Below are 11,877 nucleotides of genomic sequence, written 5' to 3' on the forward strand. Positions count from 1 at the left end.
CGTGGGCTATGGCACAGGATAATCTGGGAATTGGGCGGAATTCTAGTTTTATGGCCATTAACGCCAAAAAATGAGGAATGGTCATTGCAGGGCGGTGACTATGGTTCCTTAGGTCATATTAGGTGGCTTGAAAAAAATTTATTCGATCCGCGCCCGGGCCCATGCGGAAGGCGTGGGCTATAGCACATAAAAATTAGGGAATCAGGCGGAATTCGAGTTTTATGGCCGTAAAATGCAAAAGAAACGAGGAACTTTCATGGCAGGGCGGTGACAGTGGTTCCTTAGGTCATATTTGATGGCCCAAAAAGTTTATATACGATCCGGGTGCAGGGGCCCAGGCCCATGCAGAAGACGTGGGCTATAGCACACGAAAATATAGGAATAGGACAGGGGGCGGGGAGATGACTATAGTTTCCTAGCTCGTATTTGATGGACCAAAAAGATTTTTAGGCATTCCCGGTCTTGGGGCCCAGGGCCATGCTGAAGGCATGGGCTGTGCACACGAAAATTTGAGAATCGGGCAGAATTCCAGTTTAATGGCCGTAAAATGTCAAAGAACAAGGAAGGGTCATGGAGGGGAGGTGATTATGGTTCCATAAGTCCTATTTGATGGTCCAGAAAAATTTTAGGCAATCCAAATCCGGGGGCTCAGGCCCATGCGGAAGGCGTGGGCTATAGCACACAAAAATCTAGAAATCCGGTGGAATTACAGTTTTATGGCCGTAAAACATCAAAATATGAGGAGCGGTCATGGCGGGGCATTGAGTATAGTTACTTAGGTCCTATTTGATGGCTCAAAAAAATTATAGGCGAATAGGGTGCGTGGGCCTAGGCACATGCGCAAGGCGTGGGCGATAGCACACGAAAAACTAGGAATCAGGAGAAATTCGATATTTATGGTCGTAAAACGCAAAAGAAAATAGGAACGGTCATAGATGGGCGGTAACTATGGTTCCTAGGGTCGTATTTGATGGCTTGGTAAATTTTAGGTGATCCGGGTCTGGGGGCCCGAGCCCATGCGGAAGGTGTGGGCTATTGCCCACGAAAATCTAGGAATCAGGCAAAATTTCAGTTTTATGATCGTTAAATGCCCAAAACCCGAGGAACGTTCATGGCGGTGAGGTGACTATGGTTTCTTAGGTCGTATTTAATAGTCCGAAAATTTTTTAGCCGATCCGGGTCCGGTGGCCCGGACCCATGTGAAAGGCGTGGGCGAAAGCACACGGAAATCTGGGAATCGGGCGGAATTCCAGTTATTGCTGTAAAAAGCCAAAAAATGAGGAACGGTCAAGGAGGGGCGGTGAATATGGTTCTTTAGGTCGTATTCAATAGCCCAAAAAATTTTTAGGCGATCTGGGTTCGGGGCCCGGGCCCATGCGTAAGGCGTACACATAGCACATAGAAATCTGGGAAACAAGCAGAATTTCAGTTTTATGGCCGTTAAATGCCCACAAAACGAGGAACGGTCATGGAGGGAAGGTGACTATGGTTCCTTAGGTCGTATTTGATGGTCCGAAAAAATTTTAGGCGGGCTCGGTCCGAAGGCCTCGGGTCCATGCGGAAAGCATGGGCGGAATTTCAGCTGTATTTCCGTAAAATGCAAAAAAAAATGAGGAACGGTCATAGAGGGTGGTGATTATAGTTCATTAGGCCATATTCGATGGCCCAAAAATATTTTAGGTAATCCGGGTCCGGGGGCCGGGGACCATATGGAAGGCTTGGGCTATAGCACATAAAAATCTAGGAATTAGACCGAATTACAGTTTTATGGCCGTTAAACGCCAAAAAAGAGGAACGACCATTGCGGGTCGATGATTATGGTTACTTAAGTTGTATTTGGTGGCTCGAAATTTTTTTAGGCGATATAGGTCCGGACCATGCGAAAGTCATGGGCTATAGCAAACGAAAATCTGGGATCGGGCAGAATTTCAATTTTATGGCCGTTCAATGCCAAAAAATGAGGTATGGTCATTGGGGGCGATGACTATTTTTTCTTAGGTCGTATTTGATGTCCGGAAAATTTTTTAGGCGATCTGGATCTAGGGGCCTGGGCCCATGCAGAAGGCATGGGCTATGGCACACGAAAATATGGGAATCGGGCAGGAATTCCAATTTTATGGCCGTAAAATGCGAAAAAACGAGGAACAGTCATGGCAAGGCAGAGACTATGGTTCCTTCGTCCATATTTGATGTCCCGAAAAAATTTCAAGCTATCCATGTCCGGGGGCCTGGGCCCATACGGAAGGCATGTGCTATATCATTTGAAAATCTGGGAATCCGATGGGATTCAAGTTTTATGGTGGTAAAATGCCAAAAAAACGAGGAACAGTCATGGCAGGGCGGTGACTATGGTCCCTTAAGTCCTATTTGATGGCCCGAATAAATTTTAGGTGATCCGGGTGCAGGGCCCGGGCCCATGCGGAAGGCGTGCGCTATAGAAAACGAAAATCTTGGAATTGGGCGGAATTATAGTTTTATGGCCGTAAAATACAAAAAAACAACGAACGGTCATGGTGGGGTGGTGACCATGGTTCCTTAGGTTGTTTATGATGGCCCAGAAATATTTTAAGTGACCCAGATCCGGGGGTCGGGCCCATGCGGAAGGTGTGGGCTATAATACACGAAAAATAGGGAATCGGGCGGAATTCCAATTTTACGGCCGTTAGATGCCAAAAAACGTGGAACGGTCATTGCGGGGAGGTAACTATGGTCCCTTAGGTCCTATTTATATGCAATATGGGTCTAGATGCTCGGGCCCCTACGGAATGAAAGTTTTATGGTCGTAAAACGCCTAAAAATGAGGAACGGTCATGGCAGAGCAGGGATTATGGTTCCTTTGGTCGTATTTGATGGCCCGAAAAAGTTTTAGGCGATCCAGGTCCAATCTCTTGGGCACATGGCTATAGAGTGGGCTATAGTACATGAAAATTAGGGAATCGGGTGGAATTCCAATTTTATGGCCCTAAAATGCCAAAAATGAAGAACGTGTTTGGCGAGGTGATGACTATTGTTTCTTAGGTCATTTTGATGTGCTTGTAAAATTTTAGGCGATCCAAGTCCGTCACTCAGGCCCATGCAGATAGTGTGGCTATAACACATGAAAATCTGGGAAATGGGTGGAATCCTAGTATTATAGCCCTAAACGAGGAACAGTCATGACAAAGCGATGACTATTATTCCTTAGGTCATTTTTTATGGGCTAAAAATTTTATGCGAACCGGGTCCGGTCACCCCGGCCCATACAGTTGACGTGGCTATAGGACATTAAAATTAGGGAATCGGGAGGAATTCCAAATTTATGGCCCTAAACACCAAAAAATGAAGAAAGGGCATGGCGAGGCGATGATATTGTTCCTTAGGTCGTTCTAATGTGCCTACAAAATTTTAGGCGATTCGGGTCCGTCTCTCGGGCCAATGCAGATGGCGTGGGCTATAACATAAGAAAATATGGGAAACGGGCGGAATTTCAGTTTTATGGCCCTCAAATGCCAATAAACAAGGAATGATCATGCCAAGGCGATTACTATTATTCCTTAGGTCGTTTTTGATGGGCTGGCAAAATTTTAAGTGGTTCGGGTCCGTTCGCCCGCGCCCATGCAAATGGTGTGGGCGATAGCACAGGAGAATTTGGGAATTAGGCGAAATTCTAGTTCTATGGCCGTAAAACGCCAAAAAACAAGGAACGGTCATGGCGGGGCGGTGACTATGGTTCCTTAGGTCATATTTGGGGATCGAGAAAATTTTAGGTGATCCGGGTCCGGGGGCCATTGCTATGCGGAAGGCGTGGGCTATAGCACACGAAAATCTGGGAATCGGGCGGAATTCCAGTTTTAAGGTATTTAAACACCAAAAAACGAGGAACGGTCATGGCAGTACAGTAACTATGGTTCCTTAGGTCCTAGTTGATGGCCCGAACAAAATTTTAGATGATCCGAGTCTGGAGGCCCGGGCCCATGCGAAAGGCGTGGGCTATAGCCCATGAAAATCTGGGAATCGGGCAGAATACCAGTTTTGTGGCCGTAAAAATCCAAAAAATGAGGAACGGTCATGGCGGGGCGGTGACAATGGTTTCTTAGGTCGTATTTGATGGCCCAAAAAATCTTAGGCAATCCGAGTTTGGGGTCCCTAGCCCATGCGGAAGGCGGGGGCTATAACACATGAAAATCTGAGAATCGAGCGAAATTCCAATTTTATGACTGTAAAATGTTAAAAAACAAAGAATGATCATGTCGGGGCAGTGACTATGGTTCCTTAGGTCGTACTTGATGGCCCGAAAAAAGTTTAGGCGATCCAGGTGGGGGCCCGGGACCATGTGATAGGCGCGGGTTATATCACATGAAAATCTGAAAATTTGGAGAAATTCCAAGAAACACGGAACGGTCATGGCGGGGCGGTGACTATAGTTCCTTAGGCCATATTTGATTACCCGAAAACGCTTTTGGCGATGCAGTTTTGGGGGCCCGGGCCCATGCGTAGGCATGCAACATAGCACACGAAAAATTGAGAATCAGGCGGGATTCCAGTTTTATGGCCGTAAAACTCTAAAAATGAGGAACGGTCATGGCGAGGCGGACACTATGGTTTCTTAGGTTGATTTGATGCTCAAAAAAAAATTTAACTACTCCGGGTTCGGGGGTCCGGGCCTATGAAGAAGGCGTGGGCATGCGAAAATTTGAGAATCGGGCAAGACTCCAGTTTTATGGCCGTAAAACGCCAAGGAATGCAGAACGGTCATGGAGGGGTAGTGACTATGGTTCCTTAGGTCGTATTTGATGCTCGAGAAAATTTTTAGGCGATACGGGTCTGGTGGCCCGGGCCCATGCGGAAAGCGTGGGTAATATAACAAACGAAACTCTAGAAATCGGGCGAAATTCCAGTTTTATAGTCGTAAAACGCAAAAAACGAGGAACGGACTTGGCGGGGAGGTGGCCATGGTTCCTTAGATCTTATTTGCTTTTTCAAAAAAAATTTAGGTGATCCAAGTCCGGGGAGCCGGGCCCATGCGGAAGGCATGGGCTATAGCACATGAAAATCTGGGAATCGAGCGAAATTCCAATTTTATTACCGTAAAACACCAAAAAAAAGAGGAATAGTCATGGCAGGGCGGTGACTATGGTTTCTTAGGTCATATTTGATGGCCCAAAAAAATTTTAAGCGATACGTGTTCGGGGACCCGTCTCATGCGGAATGCCTAGGTTACGCGAAAATCTAGGAATTAGGCAGAATTCTAGTATTATGACCTTAAAATGCCAAAAAATAAGGAACGGTCATGGCGGCGTAGTGACTATGATTCCTTAGGTTGTATTTGATGGCCCAAAAAAATTTAGGCAATCCAAGTCCAGAAGCTTGGGCCCATACGGAAGGCACGGGCTATAGCACAAAAAATATGTGAATGTGGCAGAATTCTAGTTTATGGACGTAAATTGCCAAAAACGATGAACGGTCATGGCAGAGTGGTGACTATGGTTCCTTAGGTCGTAATAGATGGCCCGAAAAAATTCTAGGTGATCCGGATCCGGAGGACCGGCCCATGGGAAGTTGTGGGCTATAGCACACAAAAATCAAGGAATCACCTGGACTTCCAGTTTTATGGCCGAAAATGCCAAAAAATGAGTAATGGTCATGGCAAGGCGATGACTATGTTTGTTTAGGTCGGATTTGATGGTCTGAAAATTTTTTAGGTAATCCGGGTCCGGGGACCCGAGCCCATGTGGAAGGCATGGGCTATAACACACAAAAATCTAGGAATTAGGCAGAATTACAGTTTTATGGTCGTAAAATGCCAAAACAAAGAATGGTCATGGCAGGGCGGTAACTATGGTTTCTTAGGTTGTATTTGATGGCCCGAAAAGTTTAGGCGATCCGTATCTAGGGCCCCTGGCCCATGCGGAAGGCGTGGGTAATAACACAAGAAAATCTGGGAATCAGGTGGAATTCCAATTTTATGGCCATAAAATACCAAAGAACGAGGAACGATCATGGCGGGGTGATGACTATGGCTCCTTAGGTCATACTTGATGGCCCGGAAAAACTTTTGACGATGCGGATCCGGGCCCCCCATCCCATGCAGAACGCGTGGGCTATAGAACACGAAAATATGATAATCAGGCGGAATTCCAGTTTTATGGTCGTAAAATGACAAATAATGAGGAACGATCATGGAAGAGCGATGACTATGGTTCCTTATGTTGTATTTGATAGCTGGAAAAATATTTAGACGATCCAGGTCCGGGAGCTCGGATCCATGCGGAAGGCGTGGGCTATGTATATTAGTCACCAAGCAACGTTAGTCATGGCGAAGCAATGTATATTGGTTACCAAGTTCATATGGACCTACATATTTAGGCCAATCGGAGTTCATCAAATAAAATTTTTGGAATCGGCATGTATTAATACACATACAAAAATAGATATAATCGTAATTCATGTTGCATGACCCTGAAACGCTATAAAATGAACCCCAAAGTCGAGGCGCAATAATGAGTGATAGTCACTAGGTCGTTTCCTATTGACCTATGATATTTTAGGCCAATCGGAGTTCATCTAGAAAATTTTGCCAAAAAAATTAACATGTACTAATACACACCAAAAAAGAGGTTGTAATCACAAATTCATTTTTTATGACTATGAAATGCCATAAAATAAACTCGAAAGTCATGGTAAAGTAATAAGTACTAGTTACTATTTCTTACAGACCTACAAAAATTCAAGCCAATCGGGGCCCTTTTTTAAAGAAATCAGAGTGTACTACTCCCTCCGTTCCAATTTATGTGAACCTGTTTGACTAGGCACGGGGATTAAAAAAATGAAGACTTTTGGAATTTGTGGTCTTAAACAAGTCAAAAGGGGGACCATAGTATTTGTGTGGTTATAAAATCTTCTTATTAAGGGTAGAATTCTAAGTTTAAGCTAAATTGTTTTCAAATTTAGAAAGGAATTATTCTTTTTGGAACGGACCAAAAAGGAAATAGATTCACATAAACTAGAAAGCAGGGAGTAATACACAAGAAAAATGTAAATATAATCACAATTTCAGGTTGCACGACCCAAAAACACCAAAAAAAATGAACCCAAAAGTCTTGATGAAGCGATGAGTATAGGTCACTAGGTCGTTTCCTATAAACCTACAAAATATCAGGCAAATCGGAATCCGTCAAAGAAATTCTACAAAATCAACATGTATTAATACACACTAAAAAATATGTATAATCACAAATTTATGTTGCATGACCCCAAAAAATTAAAAAATTAAAAACCGAAAGTAATGGCAAAACGATAAGTACTGGCCTCTAGGTCATTTCCTATGTACCTACGAAATTTCAGGCCAACCGGACCTCGAAATGTCATAAATTGTACCCCAAAAGTCATGGTGAAGCAATGAGTATTGATCACCAGGCCAATTCCTATAGATCTACAAAAATTCAGGCTAATCAGAATCCATCAAAAAATTTCTACAAAATCAGCATGTACTAAACACCCGAAAAAGTAAATATGATCACAAATTCATGTTGCATGATCCCGAAAAGCAATAAAATGAACCCCAAAAGTTATGGTGAAGCAATGAATACTGATCACTAGGTCGTTTCCTATGGACCGACCAAAAATCAAGCCAATCGGAGTCTTTCAAAAGATTTTTACAAAATTAGTATGTACTAATATACATGAAAAAGTAAATATAATCATAACTTCGTATTGCATGACCCCGAAATGCCATAAATGAATTCGGAAGTCATGGCAAAGCAGTAAGTATTTGTCACTAGGTCGTTTCCTGTGGAACTACGAAATTTCAAGCCAATCGGATTCTAACAAAAAAATTCTACAAACTCAGCTTGTTATATACACGAAAAGTGGATAAAATTATAAATTCGTATTGCATGTCCTTGAAACGCCAGTAAATGAACCCAAAAGTCATGACGAAGCAATGAGTATCGGCCGTTGGACCGTTTCCTATGAATCTACAAAATTTTAGACCAATCGGCTACAAAATCAGCATGTATTAATACGTACGAAAAAGTAGATATAATCACAAATTGATAGTTTATGACTATGAAACGCCATAAAATAAACCTGAAAGTCATGGTCAAGCAATGAGTAATGGTTACTAGACCGTTTCCTATGGACCTTCGAAAATTCAGACTAATTGGAGTCCGTCAAAGAAATTCTACAAAAAATAGCAAGTACTAATACACACAAAAAAAGTGGAGATAATTACGAATTCGTGTTGCATGACCTCAAAACGCTATAAAATGAAACCGAAAGTCATGGTGAAATAGTAAGTACTAGTCACTAGGCCGTTTCTTATGGACCTACAAAAATTCAGGTAAACCGAAGTCCGTCAAAAAACTTACAAAATCAGCATGTATTAATACACACGGAAAAATAGATATAGTCACAAATTCATGTTGAGAAACCAACGTTTAAATACCAACCGAAAGAAAAATGCAAGGCGACTTTTCATGTGCTTCAACTTTGGTATGTAGAGTTATCTGGCACCTATGTTGATAAGAGGTAATAAATCGAAGTGCGAGCAAGCTAATTCGAACAACACTGTTATTTAAAAATAAAAATAAATAAAATAAAATAAAAAATAAAAATAAAAAAAGGATGCCACAGAATACATAGAAATTAGCTGAGAAAACAAATCTTCCCAAAAACCAAGCCCAGCAACAGACAACCCAGATGTTCTGCTTGAAACTAGGAGGCATGCATTTTCAAAGCAAATACATCCAAAAGGTGTGTACCTATGTAGAAATATCTCAAATGAATTAAAACTGAAAACAAACATTGTACATCACAGAAAGGTAGGAAGCTACATATGCTTAACAGCAAGGAACTCTAAATATTCACACATATTGGTTGAGAATCTCATCTACTGGGGTATATTTAACATCAGGATAAGCCTCTGATGCCTCCAATCCAAATGACGGTTCAATTGCAAAATTAGTGTGGTCACCCTTCACAAAAGCAGTGTGAGAGATCGATAATATCACGTTCAATGGAAACGAGGCTTCTGCAAGAAAATTGACAATTACATTGAGACTCAAAGTTTATGTTGACCGATATAAAATATCATCTTACACCTAAAGTGGAGAAGAGCACAATGGCAAAATGTTTTCACCTTGTATGTTCTTGAGAACTTGTTCCTCGGGTACGTATACTCTTTCAAGGTTCTTTCCGATTTTCTTCTCCCACAACGATATAACCTCATTTAGTGTAATTATATTATGTGGTGGCCTAATGTAAAGTATTTTGTTCAGTGTTTTTGGATCATCAACAGCCTTGATGGTATAGGTAGCAATGTCTTCTTCCTTGTTAAAAACAGCTGTAGGTACAAAATTAATTATAGGAATCAATTAACAAACAGGAAAACTGATAAGTATACTTTAAACAAAGTTCACCTTTAGTATTGCCATCTCCTAAGATGACAACTTTGTCTGTAGGAGGACCTGAAGCTCCAGGCTGTGCTAAATTTGGAAGAAAATAACCAGCAAAAAAGAAGTTGGCCACATAAGTGAATGGTATTCCTTCAGCCTCAATAGCACGGCGAATTTGAGCTTTGGTTTTGAATGCTGTTTTAGCAGGCTCAACAGCGTGGACACGGTCTACATCATTCCCAAATTCAGAAGGAAAGAATCTCTGAAAACATCACGCATTGAAAAAAGTTTATTGTGCTACCTTGGCCAGTATTTACTGAATCAAATGCAGAAGAGAGAATTTCCCAAGTAGCTGAAAATGATCCCCCAACAAGTATCTATCGAACAGTAACTAGATCAAAGATGAACTGCTTATAAATAGTCATATAGACACATGATGAAAAGGGTTAAAGGGGAAAAGAATAGAGCCGGCGACTATTGAACTTTTTCACTTGTCAAGAGAAGGACCGCAATTGTTCACTGCAAATGCTCACAGATCACTGAATAAAGCAATTCAACCGTTCAGGAAAATACATGCAAAATATTCAAATAGAAAAACCGATTCAAAGTCTTGCAAAACCACTTTTTATGTACTCATTCATCATGTACTTCTAACTATCAAGGCTTGTAAGTGGTAGTAAAAGACGCGCTATTTTAGTTAAGTGACTTCCACAAATGGCAGCTATAATCTTAGAGATTGAGCGTCAAATAGTTTTGAATGTCAATGTAATACTTCATTACCAATATCTAGACAATTAAGAGGTAGTAACTCTTAAAAGGAGTCACTAATGATGCAACAACACCTTCATCTGCCGACAAAGAAAGACTAATTTTGTCACAAGAAGACACATAAAATAGCCAAAAAGATTAGGAATCACCTGTTCTAAAATAAGACGATTTAACCTGCTGCAACCTAAACTCAGCATTATGTTTAAGAAAAGCTATTCATATATATGTAAGATGGAGTTTCCTAATCAATGAATAGGTACTTAAAACCAATCTTATGACTTGAAGTTGATTACAACAGGTTACTGCAGCTTGTTTGAGTTAATATCTTACAAATGTTGCGCCAATCAAAGGAAAATTAGGATTTGAAGTGAGACAGAATCAGAGGCGGAACTTTTGCTCAAACGTTGTATTTTTGTTAAGAAATTCATTAAATACTTACAAATATCAAATTTAGAACCCAATTATTAGCACTTAAAGTTATCGTTCTTAAAATCAAAAACTCACAAAATGGAAATTCTGGATGCGCCTCTATTCAGAATAGGTGCATGTTAAAGTGAATTGTGTTTATATGGCCCGAGAAAAGGCAACAAGTGCAGTAAAACAACACAAAAATACAGGAAAAAGAGTCTCTCACCTCCTTTTATCTCAATTTTAACATAAATGATAAAACAAAAGGACTTACCTTGACATTACCAGCTTCCTTGATAGCAGCAATGATCTTGACCTGATCAGCTAACAGGGCATGACCTACAGTTGAAATCACAACGTCCACCTGCTTTATCGCCTTCACCAAACTCTCATGATCGTATAAATCTCCCTGCATTACATCAAACAGTTGGTCCTCATTTTACCAACTCAATTACCATTCCCCCCAAAACAAATAACACAATGCAAAAAAACTAACACATAATTATTTAAAATCCAGAATCTGTCTCTAAATTGAACAAAATGACATGTACATACATGGACGAAAGTGACACCAACACTCTTGAAAGTATCAATGAGTTTGGTTTTGGTAGGATTGGAAAGTGTGGATTCTCTGACCAACACAAAGGTGTCGTGACCAGCTTTAGCACTAGCCTCGACGATGAATTTTCCGATGTATCCAGTACCTCCAATGAACAGAATTCTACTTTTTCCGGCCATTGAATCGGTGAAATCTTTAGGTAAAAGCGAATTGCGAGTGATATGTTTACTCGTAACGGCCAAAATGGCACGGTTTATAGATGCTAGTGATTACACAAAAATATATCGGATGTTAGCTTTCGGAATTGTCGTTTTACTTTGATTAATTTACCGAATTGTCCTCAAAATAAGTAGTAAATGAACACAGTTGGCTGTTGGGAAATTCATGAATGTGTCCAAGTTCACAAAGTAAGGACGTGAAGAAACTTCGGATATGATAATGATCAGATATCAAATGCTTTGATCATCAAAAAAAAAAAAAAAAAATATCAAATGCTTTATCTGACAATTAGAATTTAAGCTCATTTTATTTTGTGAAAATTAAAGCATTTATTCTAGGCAAAATACATGAAGACCCCGATTAAACTTGTCCAAAAAACATGTTTGAACACTTAAACTAAATGGGTATTCTTTTACCTCCTAAACATATTGCAAGTGAATTTTGTTCCATCCTTCATGATAGAGGTGTCAATGGATATTCGAAAACCGACTAAACCGACCGAACTGTACCGCACCAAACCGATTTTTAGGTTTCTTTTTAAGAAACCAT

At 40.9% G+C, this 11,877-nt stretch overlaps 1 protein-coding gene across 1 annotated transcript; it reads right to left on the reverse strand.

Moving 5' to 3' along the window:
* Positions 1-8,594: 8,594 nt before the first annotated feature.
* LOC107800585 (isoflavone reductase homolog) lies at positions 8,595-11,366 on the reverse strand. The gene is made up of 5 exons (XM_016623777.2): positions 11,106-11,366; positions 10,825-10,959; positions 9,399-9,636; positions 9,119-9,322; positions 8,595-9,010 (listed from the first exon to the last, which is right to left on the reverse strand). Exons 1-5 carry the CDS (start codon positions 11,286-11,288, stop codon positions 8,844-8,846), a joined length of 927 nt encoding a protein of 308 aa, XP_016479263.1. The 5' UTR covers positions 11,289-11,366; the 3' UTR covers positions 8,595-8,843.
* Positions 11,367-11,877: the final 511 nt, after the last annotated feature.

The sequence above is a fragment of the Nicotiana tabacum genome, chromosome 5, assembly GCF_000715075.1.
Source record: "Nicotiana tabacum cultivar K326 chromosome 5, ASM71507v2, whole genome shotgun sequence".
NCBI lineage: Eukaryota > Viridiplantae > Streptophyta > Magnoliopsida > Solanales > Solanaceae > Nicotiana > Nicotiana tabacum.